We start from the raw sequence: 26428 nt of genomic DNA on the forward strand, positions 1-26428 counted from the left end.
AAGATTATGCCCGGTTCAGACATTCTATGTTCTGTGCTTCTAAGGTCCCAGTCCAATTATAACATTCTGTATTCTGAAGTTTACTCCAGGTCTGACATTCTACGTTCTAAAGTCCCAGTTCTGACATTCTGTGTTCTAAGGACTCTTTCAACAATTATAGTCTCTTTTAAGGGTTGGACTCTGACATTCTATGTTCTACATTTCTAAGGTCCTTACCAGCTATAATATTCTATATTTTGATATCTACTCCAAGTCTAACATTCCAGGTTCTAGGATCCTTTCCAATGCTGACATTCATTCTGTCCTAAGGTCCCAGTTCTGATGTTTTGTCTTCTATGGTTCTTTCTAATTGGTGTTCTATATTACACGTTTCTAGTTCTAACATTCTATGTTCTAGGAGCTTTTCCAATGCAGACATTCATTGTCCTAAGGTGCCAGTTCTGATGTTTTAACTTCTATGGTTCTTTCTAATTGGCATTCTACATTACGTGTTCCTAGTTCTAACATTCTACATTCTAGGATCCTTTCCAATATGTTCTAAGGTCCCAGTTCTGATACTTTATCTTCTATGGTTCTTTCTACTTGGCATTCTATGTTACAAGTTCCTAGTTCTGACATTCAATGTTCAAAAGTCCTTTTCAGCTCTGACAATCTATGTTCTATGATAAGGGATTATACCTATGCCTTTATTGTATGCATATGTGTTTGGGTGTATGTGCGTGCATGCGTGTGTGTGCGTGCGTGCGAGAGAGAGAGAGAGAGAGAGAGAGAGAGAGAGAGAGAGAGAGAGAGTGTGTGTGTGTGTGTGTGTGAGCAAAGCACAATGTGGCAGGCTGGTGGAGAGGTTTTCTCAGGTCTCATGTAATCCACTTACCTGTTCCACCCACCCTCCCCTTGCCAACACCACTCTGTACACACATGCAAGGGGAAGTTAGTTATAGTTGTAGCTTTTCCCTTTTCCATAAAACAACATACTTGACCTGCCTCCCTCCTCCCTGCCCCACCCAAAGGCAGGTGATCCAGACCAAGGCAATGAGGCTGTCTTCTTCTGTCATGTCCTACCAACTCAACCACATCAGCAGCCAAAGGAAAATAGGGAAGCCACTCTCCAGCTCCTGTTTCTCCAGTGTCTCTGAGCCTGGAGGAGTCTTGGGGGGTGGGAGGAGGCCTTTTGGTCCAGGCTAGCCCTATTTGGGGTAAAATCTGGTGATATAGGGGCCAGGATTTTGACCAAATGAATTTTGTTTATTTCTACTACTGAGGTATCAGGTTCAAATGACAAAGTCTCGCAACACCCAAAGGAAAAAAAAAGACAAAGATACACACGCGACATTTGAGTCCTTTTGGAATAGAACATGAGTTTCTGAATTTCCTGCTCTAAAGGCACCATTTGAAGCATGGAAAAAAAGAATGAGAAAAGAGATTAGAAAAGTAGGAAAGAGGGAAGGCAGGCAACTAGGCTTTCCTGCTCACTGGGTCAGAGCTGAGCCAGCAGGGGAAAGGACTCTCACAGAAGGCAAACACAGAGGAGGGTTGCGATTTGCAGAAATGGTGGGGGTTTTCTTCCTCTTTTTTGCATATCCTAATTCTACTATTTACAAAATGGTTTCTGACTCAGGGAACCTGTCAGTGACAGATGAAGGTGGGGATGGAGTTCACCAGTGCCCCTATCCAGAGAATGGAACAAGGGCAAGGGAAGCTGAGGAAGGTTGGGATGAGAGAGGGCAAAGGAACAGGTGTCTACAGACTGGCAGGGATTGGGAGCTGGGGAGAGCCCTTGGGCCCAATGCTCACATGGCAGTCTCCTGCCTGGAGGGATGGTGTTAAAGTTGAATCCAAAAGGTATGTGGTCTTCTCCCAATCCAGGTCTAATTTACCCTCGGGCAGCTTTGGGACATCCAGATAAGACCCTAGAGCCTCTCAGCTGGGGGAGGGGAGAAAATAGACCAGCATCTCTTTTCCCAAAAATTACCCATCTTCAGAAAGGGAAACAACCCTTCAAAAGGGACATTTCCTATCACTAGAATTACTCCTGTCTGTATGGCCCCATCTACCTGTGTTCACAGTCCACTGGACAGTTGAGCCCAGCAACTCATCTGCAAATCCATGCCCATAGGCTAGTAACAGCAAAACCACCGATCCCAAGAAACCATTTAAGAGACTGGAGTGGAACCTAATGGCTCAGCTTCAGAAGAGGGATGGGACAGGTCATGAGCAAAAGGGGTCTCTAAGCAAGAGTTCTAATATGGACCTGTCTGGAAAGACCAAGGGCAGTGTGGGCAGACCACATTTGAATACCTGGAGTAGTCATCCATGAAAGGACATGGAGAAAACCTTGGATCTGAACTCAGGATGAGGCTTCCAGAGAGTTTAGGACATCCCTGGGGTGGGCTTTGGGTCCCTAAAAATCCTTCCTTCCAAAGGATGTGGAAGCAGCCCCATGAGCTTGGTTTCTGGTGACCTCGTTACAGGGCTGTTTCCTCTACCATTCCTTGGTCTAAAGCCCTTATGTTGCTTGGAATGGATGAGCTCTGAGGTCCCTCGCAACTCTGAGATTCAGGGATTCAGCAGCAGTGACCAGCAAAAGCCCAAAGGGCCGTGCTGGGACTTTCATTCTGCCCCTAGAGACCACATCCAGTCTGTCCCAGTAGAAAGAGAAGAGATGCCTTTGTTTATCCCCAGGGACCTTTGGTCTTCTCATCTAACTCAGAAGTCATGGGATTTAGAGCTGGAAAGAGCCCTTAGAGATCATTAAGGAGAATCTCTTCACTTTAAAGATGAGAAAACTGAGTCTCAGGATTGTTAAGTGGCTTGACCTCAAGAGTCTTCTACCCCCAAATTCAGTATTCTTTGCACGGTATCACTGCTGCTTTTGGGACCTCAAAGCCTAGACCAGGTCCTGTTCCTACCTTGGGAAGTCTCAGATACCTGGTCATGGCCTAGGGAGAAAAGCCAGTGGCTACACATTGGCCCAGGGTCAAGGTCAGCTCTAATCCTAGGTCCAGGGGCTGGTTAGGACATGAAAGCTCTTCAGTCTAGAATCACCAAGCCAAGGCAGGTTAACCACCTCCCTGCCTGGGCTAGGAGCTGAGCAGTCAAGGTCTGGGGATGGGGAGAGGGTCACCCCCTCTAGTAGATGAAAAGGACAAACCAAAAAATAAAACTCCTGAATGTTCCCCTCGCCCAGGGAAGTACAGGCAGGCTGCCCCAGCCCTGACATCCTCTGCCCAGGGAGGGACGGGGCTACTAGGCCTTCTTGGTTCTCCGGCCCACTTGGTAATAGTAGTAAATGCTGACGAGAATGAAGAGGAGACGGCTGGCAAGGAGGAACAGGGCCCCTGGCGAGATGTGCCCATTTTCTGCCAGGGTGGCAGTGGTCACTGAAAGACACAATGGGAAGAAGCCCCTGAGTCTTGTGGATGCTACCCCCCATCCTCCCCTCAGTCCCCCAGATGCCACCCCGGGACAGGCTCTCATCAGCTCTGGCCCAGAACAGTGCAACAAGCCTCAAGGTGGTTTTTCCTAAAGCTCAGGTCTAGCCAGGACCCTCTCATGGCTCCCTCTAGAGGCGGCTCTGTCTCTAGCCAACCCCACCATTCTTTGTACACAGCCTGCCCATCTCCATTGCCTTCTACCCCCGTCGCCCACCGTGTCCCTTAGAATCTCTCATTTCTTTCACTACTCAGTCCAAGTACCACCCCTTATACAAACCCTTCCTCGACCTCCCAGTGCTCATTGTCCTTCCTATAATATCTATATTTGTCTATCAGAGTGCATTTTGTTTTGGTCCCATAGACTGTAAGGTCCTTGAAGGCAGGACCCCTTAAATTTCTATCCTTGTATCTCCAGAGAATAGTACAGTGCCTGGTACAGAGTAAATGCTTAATAAATGCTTGTTGATTAAGACCAATAGCCAACATTTATATATCACTTTATGCTTTATAAAACATTTTACATACATTATCTCATTCTAAACAAGATCTCATCTTGAATGAGGCAATCTATCTAATGCTAGTCCCCTTGGAAATTATCTCATTTTGAATGAAGTAGTAGATTTAATGCTGCCCACTTTGGAAATTATCTCAAAAATTATCTCATTTTGAATGAGATGGTATATGCAATGCTACTCACCTTGGACCCAGGGTGCAGAATGAGACCTACTTTGAGGATGTGGCCAATGAAGGACCTGTTTTTATGACAATGTATGTTTGTTACAAGGGTTTTGTTTTTATTTATTTTTATTTTCCAATGGTGGGGAGAGGGTTAGGAAAATAAGAACAAAAAAAAAATCAAATTTTGTCTATTGAAAAAATGATAGTTTATTTGACCCTCCCAACAATCCCATGAAGTAGGTGTTACCATTTCCCTCATTTTACAGATGAGAAACCTGAGGCTGAGAGGAGGTAAGGGACTCAACCAGTGTTCCACAGGTAGTATATGTCAGAGTCAAGCTTTAAACTTAGGTTTCCCTAATGTCAATCTAGGGCTCTCTCCACTATGGCACCTAGCTGGCTCTAAGAATGAAGACAGAAGAGGGTCGATGACCATGTCAGAGGGACGCAAGGGATCATTAAGAAATCAGGCAGATCCCCAGGATTGTCAATGGGGTATGAAAATTGGCTTCAGGATGCCAGCTGTCCAACCTCAAGGATGCCAGCCTGAATTGCTATGTGCTACCAAGAGACCCAGGTGACTGTGCTCCACCCATATCCCTACCTTCCTTCCCCAAAGTGCATCCCCTAAGTCTACCCAAATGAGAAGGAAGAAGACCAAACAAACCAAAACTCTACCATCAATCCCCATCCAACCCCAGATGAAGCAGTTTTGAGGGGATGGGGGATGTTGGGAATGCCACCTTCGTGTGTCCTGGGCTGACTGGCTGACCTGCTGTTTGGTGAGAAGGGCATATCCTGTAGTCAAGATAGCATGAGTTGTAGGGAAGAGAGAGCTAGATTTGGAGTGAGAGGACCTTGGATTCAAATCCTTTCTCTGCTACTTACCACCTCTCCGGGCCTCAGTTTTCTCATCTGCCAAATGAGAATATTCAAGTAAAAGATCTTCTGAGGTCTCCCTTCTAGCAACTCACCTAAGAACTGCACCCCAAAATAGCAGGCCTCGGTGAGCAGTGTCCAGCGGATGATGACCTTCTCAGCTGTGTAGAGGGCATTCCACATGATGAGAGAGATGCCTGAGGCAGAGGGAGAGAGCAGGCTGTGTGGTGGGTTGACCACTGATTTCCCAATCTTCCCATCTCTCTTCCCCAGCTCCCTCCCCCCAAGCCAATTCAAAGGGCAGGGTCTTTTTAGCCTCCTTATACCAAGGCTCAGGTACTTATGGGGAAGGACTTCTGATAATCAGGCTAGAGATGTAAGGGGAGCCTGCATTGACAGACGACCTCTTCCATCTCTACTCTTAGCCAAGCACAAATTGTGTCCCCAAAGGCAGTGTCCCTGTGCCCTTGAGAGCTGGGGGTGGATCTCCATGGCTATCTAGCTATGCCCATGTCTACACCCTCCCCATTAGGGCTGTGCCCAGGGCCCTGCTCTCTGGGGGCAAGTCTGAGTTCTTCCCTATCAATGTGGTTCTAAACTAGCCCTGTGACCTTAATTAGACATACCTCTTCCTCCTCTGAAAGTATGATCCCCACTTCCTCTACTTTTACTGGCTGTGTGGCCTTAAGGAGGTTAATAAATCACTCTAGACCTCTATTTATTCATTTGGAAAATGAAGAGGTTGGACTCAGAGGTCTCTAAGACTAATAAAATAATCTGTAGAGTATTTTAAGGTTTGAAAGCACTGTACAAATATTCTTTCATTTGATCCTCACAACAACCTTGCACAGGAGGTGCTATTATCATCCCTACTTTATAGACGAGGAAACTGAGGCAGACAAAGGTGCCCAGGGTTCACTCAGCTAGTAAGTGCCTGAACTAGTTTGAGCTAAGGTCTTCCTGACCCCTGGTACAGCTCTCTATCCACAGCCTCTCTAGCTCTGAGACACCACGAGAGGCAGGATGGTCATAGTGGAAGCAGGTCAGGACTCAGAGACTGCCTCTGGCACTGGTGCTTTGCTTCACCTTTTAAGCCTCAGTTTCCTTATTTGTGAAATGAAGACAACGCCTACAACACCTGTGTCGCAGGGATTCTACAAGGCTTGAAAGAGATCGAGTATACAAGGGACTTTGTCAAGCCTAACGTGTTCTAGGAATGTGAGCTAGGATCATTAAGTGATGGTGATGATGATGGAGATGCTGCTGCTGCTTTTTAGGTCAAGATCACAATGGGCAGCTATTCTGAAATTGGCCACAAGGTGGCACCACAGGTTCAAGGGAGTCACTCAAGGGACTGCTCACCATATTTAAGGTCTAGAGCTGGAAGGGATCTCAGAGGCCATTTACTACAGCCCCTTCATTTTACAGATGGGGAAACTGAGTCTTAAAGTGGCTTGCCCAAAGTCACCCAGTTCTAGGGTGTTCTAATTCTAGAGCCAATGCTTTTTCTCTGTTGCACCAAGCTGCTTTCTGTTCTTCCAGCCTTCCCATCTTACAGGTTGGCAAACTGAGGCCTGGGAATGGGAGGTGACTTCCCAAGTACACACAGGTGTACTTGCCCAAAGTCTGGAGGAAGCAATGGCAGGGAATAAGCTCGGGACCACACCAGTTTAGGGCAGCAGTGCCTACCCTTTTTCCTCAGTAATATTCAGAGGATCCTTCCTTAGTGGAATTAGTGACCCTTCAGGGAAAGGAAGTTTTAATGCCACCTCTTCCTGCTTGATTTCCAAGTGCTCCTCCTCTCATGGGGCCACAGCAGAAGAATGGGAAGGAATATTTTCAGCTATATTGAGGTTCCTTTCATATATGAGTTAGTTAGAGATGGCCATTGTGGTTCTCTCCAGCTCCAAAGTTCTATGATTCTGAGTTGCCCTTCTCACTGAGCCACCCCACCTATTTCCTCTCTGGAAAGTCCACCCTCAACCCAGGGACCCCTGTATCCCTACTCACTGAGGAGAGCCCCTCCGTAGAGTCGGATTGGAGTTTTGCTGTTTACTTCAGCTCCATCAAAGACAGCATCAAACAGCTGGTCGGGAAAGGCAAGGGCCTGAAAATACAGGGAGAAGACATTGGGGAAGGGGTAGACTAGGAGAGTCTACCAATGATATCCTGCCTTCCCAGGCAAACCCCAGGCAAGGCTGGGAACAGGAAGGTATAGGATCATGGATTCCAACGGAAAGATCCCTCGGAGGCACCCAGACCAATTCTCTCATCTTAGAGATGAGGAAATTGAAGCTCAGGGATTTGAAGTAACTAGCCAAGATCAGTGTCAGAAGCAAAGTTTAAACCTAAATCCTCTGGCTCCAGGGCCTGTGTTTTTTCCAGTACCCCATTTTGTGTCCTGAAACCAGGCTTAGGCTCCCAATATGTGAGTGGGAAGTGGGAAATGGTGTGTTTTATGGGGGAAAGGGGGAGAGAAAGCAACTATTTCCAGTTCAGATAACTGGGCATTGTACTCAATGAGGCAAAGAATGGTGTTTTCTGGTCCATCGGGTGCCTCTTGTAAGTTCTTTGGGGATAAGAACTGGCTCCATTTCTTTGTAGAGTCAGGAGCAGCTGACAGATCCATTCTAGAAGGTTTATTATAAGAGGGATGAGGTAGAGACAATTGAACTGCCCTGATTTGGGGGTGGGGAGAGCTGAGGGAACCCCTTGGGCAAATTGGGAGGAAAACCATGTGAGGCCCAAGCTATGGTGGTAGAGATGGGAAAGGGGGAAGGGGAAAGGATGGCCATGGGCTGAGCTGTTTTCTTCCTTACCATGATGGCAACCCCAGAGAAGAGGACAGCTGAGACAAATTGCCAGACCCTGAAGAAGAGACATAGGTTATATATAGCCAGGAATACCCCACTCCCTCCTACAACCCGTCCATCCCCAGAAGCAAAGGGAGCACCCTCATCCCCGACTCTCCACCAAGACCTCCTCTGGCCAGCAGGCCTGAAGAGAGTGAAGTCATGGGTATGGGAGAGTTGATGGGAAATAACAATGGATACCTCCAGCCATGGGCAGATCAAGGAAACCAAACCTGGGGCAGATAGACATTGGCCAGCTGGAGCCTCCGCTGCTTTCCTTCTTCTTCCCCCCACCCCTTCCCTTCCTCTCTCTACATGTTGGGGTTGGGGTGGGGAGGAGAACATCAGCAGGGAAATGGGAATCGGGAGGGGGAGTTTCTGCCTCCACTCACCTGAGTCCCAAAGGCTCCCGGACAGCAAACTTGATTTCATTTCCCAGAACCTGGCTTATCTGCCATGGAGAAGGAGAAGGTGGGAACTGGAGGTGGGAAGATGCAGGGCCCCTGAATCCCAGTGAGAACCTCAAGGCAGGGAGGGTTTGGGCTCTATTCCTCTGCAGTAGGAAAGCAACCCTCTCCCTATCCACCCTCCCCATCCCCCCTCCCACACATGAACAATCAAATCATCAATTGACCAGCATTTACAAAGGACCTATTGTGTGTCAGGCACTGTGCTAGGTCCTGGGGACATAAATACAAAAATGAACTTGTCCCTGTCCTCAAGGGACTTGCACCCTATCAGGAGCAGCAATATAAGCACCAAGGCATGCTGTATATAGGTATGTTATATATGTGCATATGAATATATATATATATATATATATTGTATATATGTATATATGGAGAGAGAGAGAAAGACAGAGAGAGACAGAGAGAGAGAGAAAGAGAGAGAGTAATAGAGAGTAATTTGGGGGAAAGGCACTAGCTGGGGAGGGGGAATCAGGAAAGGCTTCATGTAGAGACTTGAAGGAAATTAGGAATTCCAAGAAATAGAGATCATTCCAGGCATGGGGACCAGCCAGAGCAGAGGTACAGATACGGAAAATGGAAGAACATTAAGACAGCCAGAATGGGATTGTATTTGAAGGGTAGTCATATGCAATAAGACTGGAGAGGTAGGAAGGGTCCAAGCCCAAGTGAGAAGGGCTTTAAATGCCAAGCAGACATGGTCAGACCTGTGCATTAGGGAAATACTTAAGCAACTGAATAGAGATTTGATTAGAATAGGAAGCAATGCCACAGGGAGACCGAATAGGAGACTGTTGTAATAGGCCAGATGAGGGATGGCTATCACCATTTATTGACTCAAAGCCATATCCTTCTGCTCAGACCCATGGTCTCAGGACCACTCTCACACATTCGTGGCCTTGCTTTCCCCCTAGAAAGGCAGCATATCATAGTGAATGAAGCATTAGATTTAGAGTCAAGGGAATGGGTTCAAATTCCCACTCTGTCAATCTCACCTGGGTGACCTCAAGCAAATCACTTTTCCTTCCCTGGGTTTTGGTTTCCTCAGCTATAAAATCGGGGGGTCACACTAGGGGCCCTCCCTCTAAGATCCCTTCCAATTGTAAATCTATAAGCAATCCAGTCTGGGAATGGCCTCCTTTTGTATCTGAAACCTAGAATAGTGATTCCATCCAAGCCATGGAACTGCTGTCAAGTGAGCAGAATCTTTTGACCACTAGGTGCTCCCCTAGTCCCACCAAGTCTCTCACTGAGCTAACCACCCCCCCCTCCTGTCCCCAGTCCATTTCTTTCCTTATAATAATACAAACCATTCACTTTTCTATTGTGCTCTAGGCTTTGTAAAGAGCTTTTACCTACAATAAGCCTGTGGAGAGAAAAATCTTCCTTCCCAGAGCTTCCCTCCTGCCCAGATCTTTCCCTCCCCCATTTCCATCACAGTATCTCCAGATGCCTTCTAGGGAGCCAAGCAGAGAAGGAATGGGATCCCAAGGTAGCTCTCTCACCTTATTTTGACAGCATGGAAATTGAACTAACACAAACAAGAGGAGGCCCCTTAAGAGGAGGAGAGGAGGGGGAGAGGGGAGAGAGCTTATCTATGCCCCATGCCAGGACAAAACCTTAGCACAGCCTGAAGAATTAATCCCCCTCCCTTCATATGGAGGTGGCCCACTGAAGCTTCTGGTAATCTGTTCAGAAAGTCATCATACATAATTGGGTTCAGAACTAGAAAGGGAGCTCAGAGATCATCTAATCCAAGTCCTCCATTTTACCAATGAGGGTACAGAGGCTCAGAGAGGGGAAGAGATCCCCACAGTGTCACCTAGACGATAAGCATCAGAGCTGGGATTTCAACCAAGGTCTTCTGGTTCCAAATCCAATGCTATTTGCACAATACTTAGTTGTCTCTCATTTGATTTGATGCATAAAATGAATCACCATAGGTCATGAAGAATGAGTTTTCCCAGCAGAAATGGAGCACACATATTTACTAAAAGCCGTATTAAAAAGTATCCCTCACTTTGAAGAGGCAAGGGACCACAGGAATGGAATGTGCACATGATGTCAGACTTTTTCACTATGTTGGTTAGCTTTGAGGATCTCTTTCCCTTCCTCTTTTTTTCCCCTTTACTATAAGGGATAACTCTCTGAGAAGAGGTGAGAGAGGGATACATTTGGAAATATAGTTAATAAAAAAGCAAAGATATAAAAAAAAACATCTCAAATCAATTGAGCTTGGAGCCAAAGCAAAGGTATAAAAAAAAATAAACATCTCGAGTCAATTGAGCTTGGAGCCCCCTTTACAGGAATATAGCTCAAGGGTAAGTTCTAGGACTGAATGGCTCTGATGTCACAAAGATGGGAGGATACAAGGGATGGACAATGCAACCAATAACAGAATCAAAATCCAAAAAGATCTCGATGGGCTAAATCATTGGGCAAAACCCAATATAGTGAAATTCCATAGGGATAAAGATAAAGTCTTACACTTGGGTTCAAAAAAACCAACCTTACAAATACAAGATGGAGAAGACACGGTAGACAGAAGTTTGTTGGAAAAACCATGTAGGTATTTTAGTAGACTGCAAACTTAAGTTAACACTGAATACTCAGATAGTCTCATCTATTTGGAAGTTCCCTCCAAGGATGGAAATCATAGCCTACCCTTGACTTCCTAGACAATGCAACTTGTACACCAATGTGATTTCAGTTGTTGTTCAGTCATGTCTGATTCTTCATGACCCCATTTGGGGTTTTCTTGGCATAGATACTGGGGTGGTTTGCCATTTATTTCTCCAGCTTTTTTTACAGATGAGGAAACTTAGGCAAGCAGGGTAAAGTGACTTGCTCAGGGCCACATAGCTAGTAAGTGTCTGAGGCCAGATCTGAACTCAGGAAGATGAGTCTTGCTGACTTCAAACCTGGCACTCTATGCACTGTGCCACCTAGCTGCCCCACATCAATGTCAGTGAAAAAGACTAGTGATATCTGGGGTTGCTTTAAAAGATACATATCTTTCAAGAATAAGGTGACAATCCCTCCATACTCTAACCATACCTGAAGTTCCATCCTGGAGCCCACTCTTTAATGAGATGGTAAGTTGGAAAGCATCTAACATTGTGAAGGGCTTTGAGACCATGTCATAGAAAGATGGGTTAAAGAAACAGGGAATGTTTAGACTGGAGAAGAGAAGACGCAACAGTGACATGATATGTCTTCAAGTATTTGGAGAGTGATGAAGTGGATGGATTAGGTTAGTTTAGTTTAGTGCCACAGGACAGAACCGGATGCACTTGGTGGAAGTTACAAAGAGTCAAGTTTAGCCTTCATGGTAAGGAAATCTTCCTAACCAGTAAGGTTATCCAGAAGTGGAATGGGTGACCTCTGGAGGTGGTGGGCTCCCCCTCCTTGAGGGACTTCAAGCAGAGGCTGAATGAGCACTTAACAATGAGTGCCGTTGTTGGGGAATTCCTTTTCTCCTTTGGAAAAGATTAGATGGTTATTAAGGTCCCTTCTGACTCTAAAATCCTGTGGGTCTGTGATGCAAAGGAGCTATCCTTGAATCCCTACAGAAGAAGGAATCTTGGGACTGGCCCATTCCCTCCCTCTCCCTCTTCCTTTGCCCTTCTGGTTTTTCTTTTCCTCTTTATCTGCCTATCAATCTGACTGTCCCAGCCAGCCAAGATTACAACCCCTTCTTCCTCCAAAAAGGCTTCTTACCTTGGAGCGGTGCACTTCTCCATCATCGTCCTCTCCTCCTACTCCAAGGATCTTTCGGGTCTTCAGGCGGCTCACGAGGTCCGTCTGGCTGTGCTTTTTCATGAGAGGCGGAGGCTGTTTGGCCGCCATTTTGGTCACTGGCACCTGCGGACTGGCTTCAGAAGAGCTGAAAAGAGAAAGGTCCCTTCAGCTCAGGCCTGCGGAGAGGTCCTAGGTTCTGTCCTCGGGACCTGGCACGTAACCTGTAGTACTGCTCCCAGCCCATCTCCAGGACAGCCCACAGAAATGGACAGTGAGATCATAGGCCTTGGGGGCAATGTCTCCCATTGGCTGCCCTCAGGGTCAAGCACAACAGGATTCTTACCCACCCCCAACCCTCAGGGGAAGGGCTGCAGTGACCAAGGAAGGAGATGGGGAGTTTGAATAGAAGCCAAGTAATATTAATAGTTCACATTCATTTCCCTAGTGCCATACAGCTCCCAAAAGCACTCTTTCCTCCAGTCACACTGTGAAGTAAGGAGAGGAGGCAGCGCTATTTGCAAGTAATTTTAATTCCATTTCATGGATAAGGAAACAAAGACCCAGACCTATTAAGAGATCTGTCCAAGGTCCCACAGCAAGTAAGCCGCAGAGTCTTCCAGGATGGCACCCAATTCTTTAGTCTACAGATCTAGAGCTCCCAGGGTCTGAGTCTGAGAATCGCAAGCACTCCCCGGGGCATGTAGTCCAATTCCCAACCACGCTCCATGGAATCCTACTGCATTGCCTCTCCAGGGATGGGAGAGAGAGGATCATGAAGAACTAAGCTTTATCAGCACCTATCAGAAGCTTGTTCTCACCTGGGGAAGACCAGTTGGTGCCACCCTGAGCTCTAGGGTCCCTCATGCTGCAGCTTCATTGGCCAGGTTCTCCCTCATTCCAAACCCAGAGACAACATGAACAAATTCAATTCAGTCCCAGTCTATTCCATTCTACAAAGATTTATATGAGCTTACCATGGACAAACTTCACATTCATGTAAAGCCCTCAGGTTAAAAAAAAAAGTATTTTTCTCCTATCAACTTATGGGGGATATGGTACTATATGGTACATGTCTGCCCACTTTATAAGTGAGAAATCTAGAACGAGTGACATTCCATTTGACTCAGCTCTATTCTGTCTCCAAGTGTACTTTACACTCTACATAAAGCTCTCCTATGAGAATCAGGTGAGTTGGTGCCCTTGTTCACATGGGCAAACTGAGGCACAGAACAGAGTTCTAGAATCTGGAGTGGTTTAGGGCACAGGTTCTCCAAGCCTAGGCTCATTCCCATCATGGAGCCCTTGTCAGAATGGTCCACCTCCTTCTCCTCCCTCCCCTATCCCTCCCAACTCCTTTTGGTCCATCCCAAGGATATTCTGAGGATATCCCCAGGTCCATTCCTAAAGACCTCAATCAAGTGTCATTCCTCAGTGAAGCTTGTCCTGCCTGCCATGGCTTCCAGAAATCTCCCCTTTCTTGGAATTCCTTTGGCTTTTCAGTTGTCTTCCACAGTGTAGGACTTAGGGTCATGGATCTATTGCCAGGAGGAAATTCAGAGGATGTCTAGTTCAGCCGTATCACCTTAGAGAGAACTGAGGTTCAGACAGGTAACTCTGTCCGAAGTCACACAGTCAATCAACAGGCATTTATCTGGGCAGCTAGGTGGCACAGTGAATAGAGCACCCACCCTGGAGTCAAGAGGACCTGAATTCAAATCTGACCTCAGACACTTGACACTTACTGTGTGACCCTGGGCAAGTCACTTAACCCTAATAGCCTTGCAAAAAAATAAAATAAAATAAGACAACAACAAAAAAGCCCAAGCATTTATCAAAGAATCTCTTACTATGCCATACACTGGCAGTGCAAGGAAAGCCAAAAATGGTGCCTACCCTGAAGAAGCTTCCACTCCAATCTGAGGTAACATCTGAATAACTAGTACACATAAGACAGATACAGAGTAGATGAGGAGGGAAGTAGAACAAGCATTTATTAAATGCCTACTATGTGCCTGGCACTTTACAAATACTATGTTTGGTTCTCACCACCCTGTGAAGTAGGTGTTATTAGTAATCCAATTTTACTGTTGGGGAAACTGAGGCAGGTAGAGTTTAAGTTACTTGCCCAGGGTCACACAGCTAGGAAGTGACCAAGGCAAGATTCGAACTCAGAGCTTTCTGGCTTTCGGTCCAGTGCTCCACTCACTTTGCCATTTAGCTGTCATGGAAACACATAAAGCCTGGGGCTTCAGTAGCAACTTTTTCAGGGAGAAGGGGCTAGGATCCTCTCCCTTTTCCTAAAACCGTAGGGCACCCTTTGAGCTAATTCCTAGTTGTCCTCCAGGTGATGTGGGCATGGGATGCTTCACTACCCAGCCCAAGAACAAGAGAGGTGACCTTTTCCACACCACCAAAAACTTGCTCAAGCGGGGATCCCAGTGGTATATAGTGAGGATAAGGGGTCAGAGGACCTGTGTTCAAATCCTATCTCTTCTCCTTGGACAAATGACTTAATCTCCCTGGGTCTCAGTTTCCTCATCTGTAAAAACTAAGAGGGTTGGACTAGATGGCCCCCTCAGTTTCCTTTCAGCTCTAGACCTGCGGTCCATGATCCTCATCATTAAAAGCTTGCTCCCTATGTGGAAAAGCAGAATGATACTGGGGACAGTCCTGTACTAGAAGGTAGAAAACCTGGGTTTGAGTCTTTGCCTTGCTACAGTGACTGTGTGACCTTAGGCAAACCACTTAACTTTTCTGGGCTTCAGTCTTCTTGTGAAAAGTGAAAGGTTGGGTTAGCTGCTCTCTCAGCTACAAGTTCTCTGGTTCTGAGGCTTCTTGGGTGTGTTTTGTGCCCAGAAAACAGTGTTTAAGGCAAAATTCTTCCCTGCTGTCCTTCAGTGGGGCACGTGGTCGAAGCATTTCAACCAACCCACCCTCATTTTCTCTGTTGGTCTAAATATATGCTATAATTAAACCTGCCACCCACTGCTGGTGTTCCCGATGGCAGCTGCCCACGGGGTGGGGGGGGGGGAAGTTGGGTGGGGGGAAACTGATGATCTAGCAGAGAAGAGAGGCACCCAAGCTGTCGGGGAAGGCTTTGTGAAACCTCGTCCAGGCTCCCATCCCCCCCCCTCCTTCTCCTCCTCCTCCTCTTCTTGTATTCTGCAGAGAGCAGCAGGTTCCTTATGCTCAGGCTATGGGGCTTCTTTGACCATGGATTCCCCATCTCTAGTCCTGCAGGTCAGTGAGCTTTGGGAGAAATGAGAACTTGTAATGAGGGATCTCACAAGAGAGCCCCCATGCCAAAAACTGGCCTTGTCAAGCTTCTCCTCCAGCCCTGCCAACAGAGCAAAGACTCTGGGTCCCAGTCCTATCCAGATGACACATGGAGCCATTTGGGAGCACTTTGTATCCTGAAATACAGTCTCAGAACATACAGTGATTGGTGCTCCCCCTTCCCCCTCAGACATAGCTGAGCCATTGCCCTGGCTCACAAAGGCACTGCTCTCTGGGCCTAGGTTTGGAAAATCAAAAGGGTGAACTAGAGAATTTCTAACATCCCTTCCCAGCTCTGACATTCCATATTCTGAGGTCTCTTCCAGCTTTGACATTCTATGTTCTATGGTGTCTCCCAGCTCTGACATTCTGTGTTCTAAGGTCTCTTCCAGCTCTGACATTCGATGTTCTAAAGTCTCTCCCAGTTCAGATATTCTATGTTCTAAGGTCCTTCACAGCCCTCACTTTCTATGTTCTAAGGCCCCTCAAAGTTCTGACATTCTGTGTTTTATGTTGCAAAGTTCCTTCCATCTCTGATGTTCAAGGTTTTATGTTCCATTCCAATGCTCTCACTCTGCAATTCTGAGATTCTCCTGAATCCCTTTGGGATGTGGGGGAGGGAGGAATGGATCTGTAGCTCAGTGGGCCTGGCCTCTTCCTCTAGTTGAGAGAGTCCCTTTGTGCCCCATTCTCCTTGCTGATGATTTAAGATTCTTCCTGAAAGCAGGAGAGGCCCAGAGGAGGAGGCAGCCCTACTTTCTGGAGCCATGTTTATATAGACAACTCAGAGCATGGGGTAACTGTACCTCTCCACCAGCTGGGAGGAGGAGGAGGGAGGGGAGAAGGAGGAGGAGCAGGAGATGAGGCATGGAGGTGTGGAGTGGGGGAGGAGCAACAGAGCTACCCAGGCTCCCCCTGGGAATTCACGTTCTGCTTTTCCAGAGTCAGAGCACAGGAAGTCTGCTGAGCAAGGTCTCAGCATGGAAATGCAGTCTGGCTGGCATGCTGGCTGCACATTTCCTTGCTGTTCTAAGCCACAGGTTCTCTCCCTGGCAACACGGAGGTAGAGGGGCAGAAGGACTGTCGGACCTTCCTTATATGAGCCCCCCTACCCTAGGGTCCCAGAGAGAGAAGACTCTATCCAAATGCAATAAGCCCAGATCGTTCAATGTCTCCGATCTCTGCAGAGGGCAGTGCAGGGGATCCTGCCGGCTTGACAGTCAGGGGAACCTAAGTTCCAATACTGTTTCAGGAGCTTGCTTACTAGCTGTGGGACCCAGGGCAAGGTATTTCTCTCTGACTCAGTTTTCTCATCTGCAAAATAGGGATAATAACAGCACCTACTTCAGAGGGTTGTGAGGATCAAATGACATGGTATCTAGTGCTTCAAGCACCGTATAGAGTTGTTGCTGTTGTTCATAGGAGGTCTAGAAAGCAGTGTAGGAGGTGGAGAGGAGGGAGGGGAGGGGGAAGAGGAGAAGAGTGGGGGGGAGGGGAGAGGACAGGAGGGAGGGGAAGAGAGGGGAGGGGGGAGAGGAGAGGGGAGGGGAGGGGGACAGGAGAGGAGAGGGGAGGGGAGGGGGCAGAGGAGAGGGGAGGGGAGGGGGCAGAGTAGAGGGGAGGGGAAGGGGAGAGGAGAAGAGTGGGGAGGTGAGGGGGCAGAGGAGAGGAGAGGGGAGGGGAGGTGAGGGGGGAGAGGAGAGGGAAGGGGAGGGGAGGGAGAATTCCACCATTGGGTGGAACTATTAATGAAGTAAACAATGGCTGCCTTTGGGACTTTCAGAATTGGAGAGGTCTGGAGCATTCACCAGTTTTTGGTTTTGTTTTCTTGCCCCACCCCCACCCCCAATCAGGCCAATACCCACCAGGGCTCTGAGGGGCAGAAGGTTCCACCCACAGATCTCCTTAGCGTCAAGATTCCCCTGGTAAGAATTTCCTGAGGCTCATCAGGGTTAGGTGATATGTATAGGGTCATACAACTAGTAAGTGTCCAAGATGGTATTTGAACCGACTTTTTCCTGATCCCAGGTTTAGCACTTTGTCCACCAGATCCCATTTGCTTCCTGATCCCAACTATATTTGCAAAGATTTGTAGCTGGACGTAAAGGCCATCTATTCCAATTCTCTCCTTTTATAGATGGGGAAATATGGTTGCCTTAAATGGTTAGGTTTTCCCCCCCTTAGGGATATTCAAGCAGAGGTCAGATGACCACTTATCAGGTATTTTGTAATAGAGATTCCATTCTTGTGTGGGTTGGCTCTCTCCATGGGTTCTTGCCCTTTTTGTGTGTGTCCTAGACCCCTTTGAGGTCTAGACTATGGACCCTTTCTAAGAATAATACCTTCAAATGCCTAAAGTAAAAAACATGGATTTACAAAACATTACATATATTGAAATATAGCTATCCAAGGGCAGCTGGGTGGTACAGTGGTTAGAGCTCAGGGCCTGGAGTCAGGAAGACTCATCTTCCTCAGTTCAAACCTGGCCTCAGACACTTACTAGCTCTGTGATCCTGGGTAAGCCACTTCACCCTGTTTGCCTTGGTTTCCTCACCTGTAAAATGAGCTAGAGAAGGAAATGGCAAACCAATCCAGTATCTGTGCCAAGAAAACCCTAAATGGGGTCATGGAGAGTCAGACACGACTGAATAACAAAATATACAAATATTTTAAAAAGCAAGTTCATGGACCTCAGCTAAAGAATCGCTTTACTAGATGAACACTGGGTCCCTTCCAGCTCTCAGAATTTGCGATCAAGTCCATTCTCCTTTTGCAGGGGGTGGGGTGGGGAGTGATTTGAAATCAGTGAGGCTGAGACCAACCAAAACACCTTTCCCAAGGTCACACATTAGATGGGAAGGCCTAGTGGGCTTTGGGGGAGAGGGGTGACTTCAAGCTGGGGATGAGGGAATAGAGAGTGAAGCCAAGGAATCCCAGCCCTGCTTCCACAGTGCACCAAGGGAAAACACACACCTGGGTGTCCAAGTGGCACGTCTTTCTGTCTCAGTCTTCCCTCTCACCTCCCCCATCTTTTTCCTCCCTTCCCCCTAGCTCAGTGAGAAATCCCCTTCCCTTCTGAGTGACACCAGCCTTGTTTCCACAGTAACAGACCAAGTCAGATTTCTGCCTCCCTTGCCAGGGAGGGTGAGAGAACACGAGCATTAGATGAGGAAGGATCAAAGGGAGGAGAGGGAGCAGGGCAAGAAGGGAGGAGAGGAGGGGGGATGGTGGAGGGGAAAGGGAGAAACCTCTGGCAGGGCTACCTTCACCTGTTTGGGTGTTTGCTTGTTTTTTTCTCCATGGTCCAAGGATTCAAGAAGAAGGCAAAGGCTACCTCATTGAATGCAGCCAAATTCCTGAAAAGGAACCAGGTTTCTTCCCAAAAGACTCTCACTGTTAGACTCTGGGAGGTGTGTTTGTGGGAGGGCGACTGCTCTGATTCTTCTAATCGTATGTGTTAAAAGCTGCTCTAAAGAATGTGTGGGGGGGGGAGGGGTGGAGATACAACTCCCCTCCCAAAAAAGCCACAAATTGGGAGCTCCTCAAACCCCACATCAATACCAGGCCCAACAGGAACTAGAACCCAGGACAGGTCCTGTAGCTGGCAGGCAGAGTTGATGCTGTCTGTATAGGTTTGATGATTTAAGTGCATCCCTCCCCTCCCCCTCCCCACAAGCCCCATCCCCATCCAGCCAACATTTCCTCTGTTCCTCGGGGCTAAAGGGCTTGTCTCCAGGAGACCCTTGGGATCCCAGCATATCATCGCATTATCACCCTTTGTCACAATAGCACAGATCAGGGTGGTAGAATGGATAAGCTGATGGAGTCCGCCTCAAGAGAGGCTTGGGTTCAAAGCCATTTCTGACACTTATCAGCTGGATGTCCTGAATAAATCACAGCTCCTCTGAGTCTGTTTTTTCATACATGAAATCTCACCAGGTTTTCTGAGAATGAAATGTCTGGGAAGCACTTTGCATGTTTAAAAGTGCTATTAAAACATCAGATTATTACTGTCATTACTAGCTTAAGGAAGTATAATATAACCTATTGGATATGAGACTTAGAATCAGTAAGACCTGAGTTCAGATTTAGCCTCTGGCATGTAACCTTGGCCAAGTCTTAACTGCTATCTGCCTCAGTTTTACCATCTGTCAAATGAGGAGATTAGACCCAAGCCCCTTCTGACTCTCAACCTAAGCACCTATGAAACGGTACATCTAGACATTAATCATAATGATTGATCTCATGCCCATCATCTCATTAGCTCCTCACAATGGATATCTCCATTTAACAGATGAGGAAACTGAGGCTCAGTGCCTTGCCTAAGGAGTAAGTATATGAGTCAGGATTGTCACTGAGGACTCCAAGGAACCCTTAAGCAGCTCTGCCTCTCACCATTAGCAAGGGACCAGATAAGCCCAGGGCTCTTCCCAGTTAACCAAGACTGTGGCCTCGATAACTTGAGGACCTCTCCTCTTATGCAGTGGGTGGAAAGACATTTCATGATTCAGTAAGTGCTTCCTGTAGGTAAATCTTGCCTCTCTCCTCTAGTTTGTAAACTACCAGAGGGCAGGGTCCAGGTCTTATACCTAGAATTGTGGAATCATATATTTAGAACTAGAAGGGACCTTGGGGCCAGGAATGGAATTGACAATGAACTGAACTGGGAGACAGAGAGTCTTGTGGGAAGAATAGCAAGGGGTTTAGTGTTACAGGATCAGAGAGCTCACGGAAAGGAGATGGATGTGAGAAGATTAGAAATGTAGGAAGGGGATAGGTCTGGCATCAAGTGCCAGACAGAGGATGCTATCGTTAACCCTAGAGGTAATAGGGAGCCATTGAAGCATATTGAGTAGGGGTGGGTGATCTAAAGATCATTTTGGCAACTGAACCCTTTCCCCTCTCTAGAGCTGTTTCCTCAGCAATACACTGGGGTGAATAACACTTGTGCATCCTCCCTCACTGGACTGCCATGAGACTCCAAAAAGAAAATGCCTGGAAGGTGGTTTGCACTGGTAAAGAGACCCTGCTGCTCCTCCCCCCACCCAAGGCCCAGTTTCCATGGGGCTGTGTTTGAGGGCAGTCAGGGCTAAATTTCTGTAAACATAGCTTTCTCTGCCCTTCCCCCCTCCCTCTCCCCTAGGCCACCAAGGTCCCTGGCCTTGGTTCTGAGCCAAAGACACAAGATAAAAACAATCCTTGTCTGAAATGGAAAGGGACAGAAGCCAGAGGAAAAGAGGCTCTGGGTTCCTTGCAGAACCCTGGAACTTATCCATCAAATAGGAGGGAACAGTCAGGGGAGGGGTTGGGGCGGGGAAACCCTTTTCCTCCAGTCTAGGAATTCTTAACCTGGGATTTGTGAGCTTTTAAAAATATTTTTTAATTGTTGTATTTCAATATAATTAATTTCCTTTGTACTCCTTTGTATTTTATTTCATCATTTGAAAAATGAATATGAGAAGGAGACTGTAGGTTTTGCCAGACTATCAAAGCATCCAGGACACAAAATAGGTATGAACCTCTGATTCAACACTATTAGGCTCACTTCTAGCTATATATCCTAGGTAACTTGTGGTATAAAGGAAAGAGAGCTGGACCTGTAGCCAGGAAGACCTGAGTTCAAATCCAGCTTCATATCCTAACTAGCTGTATGACTATAGGTAAGTCATTTAACCTGTTTCAGCTTCCTCATCTGTAAAATGGAGATCCCAGGGTTGTTGTAAGGATAAAAAGAGACAAATTTTTGTAAAGCACTTTGCAGACCTTAGAGTACTGTTAAATGCTAGCTATTATCTGTCTTCCACTGGAAAATCTTCTCCCAGAAAAATAGGTGTCCTTTTTAGAAGACAAACTGGCTGACTTAAATGTCAGCTTTTTCTGTTCCCTTTCTCCCTTACCCTCCAATGGAGCCAAAAAGTGAGAAGAAAGAGGAAAAAGCAAAGGGTTCTGGGTCTTAGACTCTCTGGGCCTCAGTTTCTTTATCCATACAATGAATGGGTTGAAAGAGATGGCCTCTTGGGTTCCTTCTAGTTATGAGTCTGTGATGCTGTGATAGTCATTCAAAAGGAGGGTCAGGAGTTAGAAGGGTATTGTGGAGGGAGGTAATGGCACAGTGGCATGATCACTTGCTCTGGAATCAAAGGATTTGTGTTCAAATTCCACCTCTGTGCCACTTACTTCCTGTATGACCTGAGACAAGTCACCTAATCTTTATAGGCCTCAGTCTTCTCATTTTAAAACAAAGCGTCCTTGAATAAGACTAGAGAGCCTCTGAAATCTCCTTCCAACCCTATGAGCCTAGGAGAGCTGAATCAGGAGTCAGAAGATCTCAGTTGGAATTCTGCCTCGGTCTCTTCCTGTGTGACTCTGGACAATCATTTCTCCTAGCTGGGACTGTTTCTTCACCTATAAAATGAAGTGACTGTTGATCTACTATGTTCCTTTTAGCTCTAGACTGAGAATGCTCTGGTCTGGAAAAGGGGCCAGATTTGGCAGGGGTGGGGGGGGAGTGGAGATGCCTGTTTAGAATCAGCAGTTGCTAGCCCTAGGACCCTGAGTAAATCTCTCCTCAGATCTTCAGTTCTCTGATCTATAAAATGACAGGTTTGGATTAGATCAAGAGTTCTTAACTTTGTGTATACCATGAACCCCTTAGACAGTCAGTCTGGAGAGGCCTATGGGCTTTCAGAATCAAGTTTTTGAATGTGTAAAATAGCATACATAAGGTTACAAAGAAAATCAAGTACATTGAAATAGTTACAAAATGTGTTTTTAAGTTCATAGACCCCAGGTAAAGATTAGATTAACCACATGGGTCCTTTCACCTCAAAATATATAGCAGTGGGCTTCATGATTTCATTATTCTGTGGATAAGAGAGAGAGAGAGAGTGAGAAAGGGAGGGAGGGAGGGAGAGAGAGAGAAAGAGAGAGAGAGAGAGAGAGAGAGAGAGAGAGAGAGAGAGAGAGAGAGAGAGAGAGAGAGCCCTTTCCATGAGTCTGTTACAGATTGGATTGTTAGGTTGACCAAGACCATTTCGGGAGAGGCTACCTTCCCATCTCCACAATGCACATACTCCCCCAACCTCCTTCTAGCATCAAGAGAACTGTATCTGATTGAGAATTCTTCTTGCTTTTCAAATAGAGTATTTCCCACTAAGTCTCCAAATAAGACTATTGCAGTCTTGAGCCCATAGAGGGCAGCTGGTGCCATCAATGTGGAGCTGCTTTGTTTTCAGGGAAGGGACAGCAACATTTCCAAGTTCATGTATCTCCTGGGACTGAGAAGGGAGAGGAGAGGGATGGAGAGAAGCATATGGGAGAGTCTTAGGACCTTCAGACAATGAGAAAGAGAATGAGAAACTTAGATAGATAGATAGATAGATAGATAGATAGATAGATAGAGGCAGGCACAGGAGCAGAGAAAGGAGTGAAGGGGGTGGTAAGGAAGACAGAGTATACCCATACCAACTTTAACCAATCCAGAATGATGTGGAAATGGAAGCCCAGCCAGAGGAGGTTTGTCCCAGTTCACATAGGTAGTACATAGTAGAGTCATATTCAAACTCAGGGCTTTGGATTCCAAATACAGGGAATGCCCTGTCTCCAACAAGTTTGGATTTTACACAGTGCTAGTCCTGAGACTGTCATTTCTGAGGACTCATTCCTGAAATGACACCCTGAGTCCCTTTTAGCCAGGTCAATATGTTTCACTGCCTCAGTTTTTCCATTTTACAAGATTGAATCAGGAATGCCATCTTCCTAGATGAGTGTTGCTAGTTCAATGGACATGTAAGCAACCAAAAGCCAGAGTATGTCTAAGCTACTGTGGGGAGCTGGGGGTAAATTTCCCAGGAAGAGAACCTTGGACCTTGATAACCAGCTGGAGACAACATGATAGAGCAGAAGTCATGCTAGACTTGGAGTCAGGAAGACAAGGGATTAAATCTCAGGTCTGACAGCTTTGTGAGATCCCTGGGCATTAGAGAACTAACTACCAAGATTCCAGGGATTCAGAGCCATTGTTCCCAAATTGGGGAAGAAAGTGTCAAGGATCTAAGGTCAGGCCCCTTCCAGCCTTAGATTAAGTGACACCTCCAATTAAAACCTTTCCTGATTTACCAGATGACTAATGGTCTCTCCCTTAATTACACTGCAATGAGTTTCCATATCTTTTGTATTTCTCTTTCTGTGCCTGTGTTTTCCCTAATAAGATGTAAGCTTCCTGAGAACAGAGGCTGTTTTTTTTTGGGGGGGGGGGGTGTCTTTGTATCCCAAGAACTTAGCATAGTATTTAGCTCTTAGTAAATTTTGGATTGGATTGGATTGAGGCAAGAGGAAGGGATGAGGAGGAAGGTACCTCTTTTCTGGCTCATAAATCTTCCACACTTCCTCCATTGAAAGCCCTAGGAGTTCCCTGGGATGCCATGCTCCTCCTTCCCAGAAGTTGAGTCAGTCAGTCAACAAGCATTTACTAAGCACTTACTTTTGGCTACACTGTCAGGGGACCCTAGGAAGGCCTGGTCTTATCCTGTAACATAGCCGTTTTTCTGGTACCCAGAGAAAGGAGCCAACAGTCTCTACCATTAACCTTCTCAGCGTTAACCTGGTATCCATGAACATTTTAAAAAAATATATTTTGGTAACTATTTCGATAGAATTAGTTGCCTCTGCAATACTATATAGCTTATTTTATGCATTTAAAAATATTATTCTGAACAGAGGTCCATCGGCTTCCCCAGACAGCCAAAGAGGTCCATGCCACAACAGAGGAGCCCCCACCCCCCACCCCAGTACCACAAGAGCACTCCTCTGGGCCAAGAAGTAGAAAATGGCCAAGTTCGTGGCCTCACAATTTGGGTTGCTGTCATATGGGGCATTTTCCCTCTTCCTCCACCCCCATCCCCCCACTCCTTGGATGGAGTATCGCGGGGCCGTGGGGAGTCAGCCTTTGGTGATGGTCCCCTGACTTTCAGAGCCTGGTAGCGGGGCTCCTGCTCTCCGGGCTGATTGTTTCCTCATGGGAAAAGTTTGCTTTGGGAAAGCGGAACGTGGCTTTGGAGCTCTGGACCCAGGCTTTGGGGTTAGGAAGCAGGATATTGTATGGACAGAGAACTCGATGGCATTTCTGCGCTAAGAGGCACTTGGCCAAGTCCGGCTGCTTTCGTGTCTCTTCTCTTCTCCTCTCTCCCCCTCTCTCTCCCCGCTCCCTGGCGCACACACCAAAGCACGCCTCCCTCCCCGGGTTATTCCCGTCAGCCAAAAAGCTGCCTGCGCAACTACTCCGAGGCTACAACCGACAGAGGGAATCCCGGAGCTCCGCAGACGAACAGACGACAGGACCCAGCAGCTGAAGCAAGGCCAAGCTTCCTCGGGTCCTGAGCCTCCCAGAAGTGCCCCTTCCCGCCTGCCCCCACCCAGGAGCCCGGGGCAACCCAGACGCCGGCCCCCGCAGGCTCCCGGTGGCTGCTGCGCGCCTGTATCTGCTTCTAGGGCAGTGACCCACCAGACCGTCCGCTTGGCGTCCTCAGCTATCAGGGCTCCAGGCCCGCACGTCTGCCCGCCTTCCTGCCTGCCTGTCGGAGTGGTCCCAGCTCCCCAGGGCTCCTGGATCCCTCGCGCCTCCATCCCGGGGCACTTACCGTGGAACCCCGGGCCGGGAAGGCTCCGGGGGAATCATCGGATCCAGCCCTGGGTCGGGTCTTCTTGGGTCATCTGGCCCATCTTCCTGCATCCCTAGCTTGATTACCCCCAAATCACCCTCCCAGAGCCTACGTGGCTCTAGGGTTCGGACAGTTCTGTAGGCAGCAGAGACTCGCTCAGCTAGCCCCTTCCTACACCAACCCTGAGCTACTGGTAAGACTGGGAGGAAGGAAGGAATGAAGGAAGGGAGGTATCCCAACCTCACAACTTCTTTCTCAGCAGTATTTAAGATCCCAGGATTTGCAACTGCAAAAGACCTTAGAGAGCTTCTCGTCCAACCCCTTATTGGACAGACGAGGATGCTCAGCTTGAGAGGGGGAAGAAATTGGTCAGAAGTCACACCGCTAGTCAGAGGCAGAGCTGGAACTAGATCCCCAGATCACGTCTTGGCTATATGGCATGGTAGGCAGAACTGGAAGGGACTTTAGGGCTCCGATAGTCCAACCCCCTCATATGATGGATGGGGAAACTGAGGTTCAGAGGCAAAAGAGGAGGGAGGGAGGACAGATAGAGAAGACAGGGGGAGACAGAGAGATATAGAAACAGAGTGACTCAAACAGAGAGACAAAGAGATAGAGTGGTACAGAGAGAGGAAGGGGGGGGGGAGAGAGAGAGAGAGAGAGAGAGAGAGAGAGAGAGAGAGAGAGAGAGAGAGAGAGAGACGCTTACAGAGACAAAACAGGAAAGAGACAAGAGACGAGGAGAGACAGAAAGAAAAACGGGGGAGGCACAGAGAGCGAACACCAGAGTTGTGAGCAGAGAGAGACACGACAAGAAACCACTGACAGTGAGAGATTTTTAAGAGACTGAGACCCTTAGAGATAGATTTGGAGAGGGAGGGGAGAAGGTCCCGAACTCCCCTTCCCAGCTGTCGGCTCACATCCCCATCCCCCTCCACCCCCAGCAGCAGAGCCAGAGAGCGGAGAAGCCTGCAGAGACGCAGCCAAAGCCCCAGATCCCCTTCTGTCCCCCTCCTGGAGCGCCGGTTACTTTCCGCGGGGGTTCCTGCCGCACGCAGACAGCTCGGAGTCCGGAGAAGCAGCTGCCCGGGCGGAGGAGGAGAAAGAGGAGGCGGGGTGGGGGTGCAAACCCAGTGGCCAGATAGGGGAGGAAGGAGAAGCGGCGGAAAAAGCAGCGCCTTACCCCGCTAGGGCATGGTCGTCGGCGGGGCCGAGCAGAGGCTGCATGGGGCTTACAGCGGGCGGCACACCGGGCCGCCAGACCAGGGACCAGGCACAGGAGCAGGCACAGGCGCGCAGCTGCCTCACATGGCGGGGTTGGCTCTGGGGCCAGGGCCGGGACCAGAGGAGCCGGGGCAGAAGAAACTGAGTCGTCTGAGCGCAGCGCCCTGCGTGACGGAGCTAAGCCACCAGCCAGCGGCCAGGGCTGGTCCCTCCTCTCC

General features: G+C 47.8%; 1 protein-coding gene across 1 annotated transcript; it reads right to left on the reverse strand.

The window, feature by feature from the left end:
- Nucleotides 1–1224: 1224 nt before the first annotated feature.
- Nucleotides 1225–26428, reverse strand: TP53I11 (tumor protein p53 inducible protein 11). The gene is made up of 7 exons (XM_036765068.1): nucleotides 26170–26428; nucleotides 12031–12196; nucleotides 8236–8294; nucleotides 7811–7859; nucleotides 7002–7098; nucleotides 5087–5188; nucleotides 1225–3380 (listed from the first exon to the last, which is right to left on the reverse strand). The coding sequence occupies exons 1-7, from the start codon at nucleotides 26211–26213 to the stop codon at nucleotides 3247–3249; spliced, it is 651 nt and encodes a 216-aa protein (XP_036620963.1). The 5' UTR covers nucleotides 26214–26428; the 3' UTR covers nucleotides 1225–3246.

This window comes from Trichosurus vulpecula, chromosome 6 (assembly GCF_011100635.1).
Source record: "Trichosurus vulpecula isolate mTriVul1 chromosome 6, mTriVul1.pri, whole genome shotgun sequence".
In the NCBI taxonomy this organism is placed as follows: Eukaryota; Metazoa; Chordata; class Mammalia; order Diprotodontia; family Phalangeridae; genus Trichosurus; species Trichosurus vulpecula.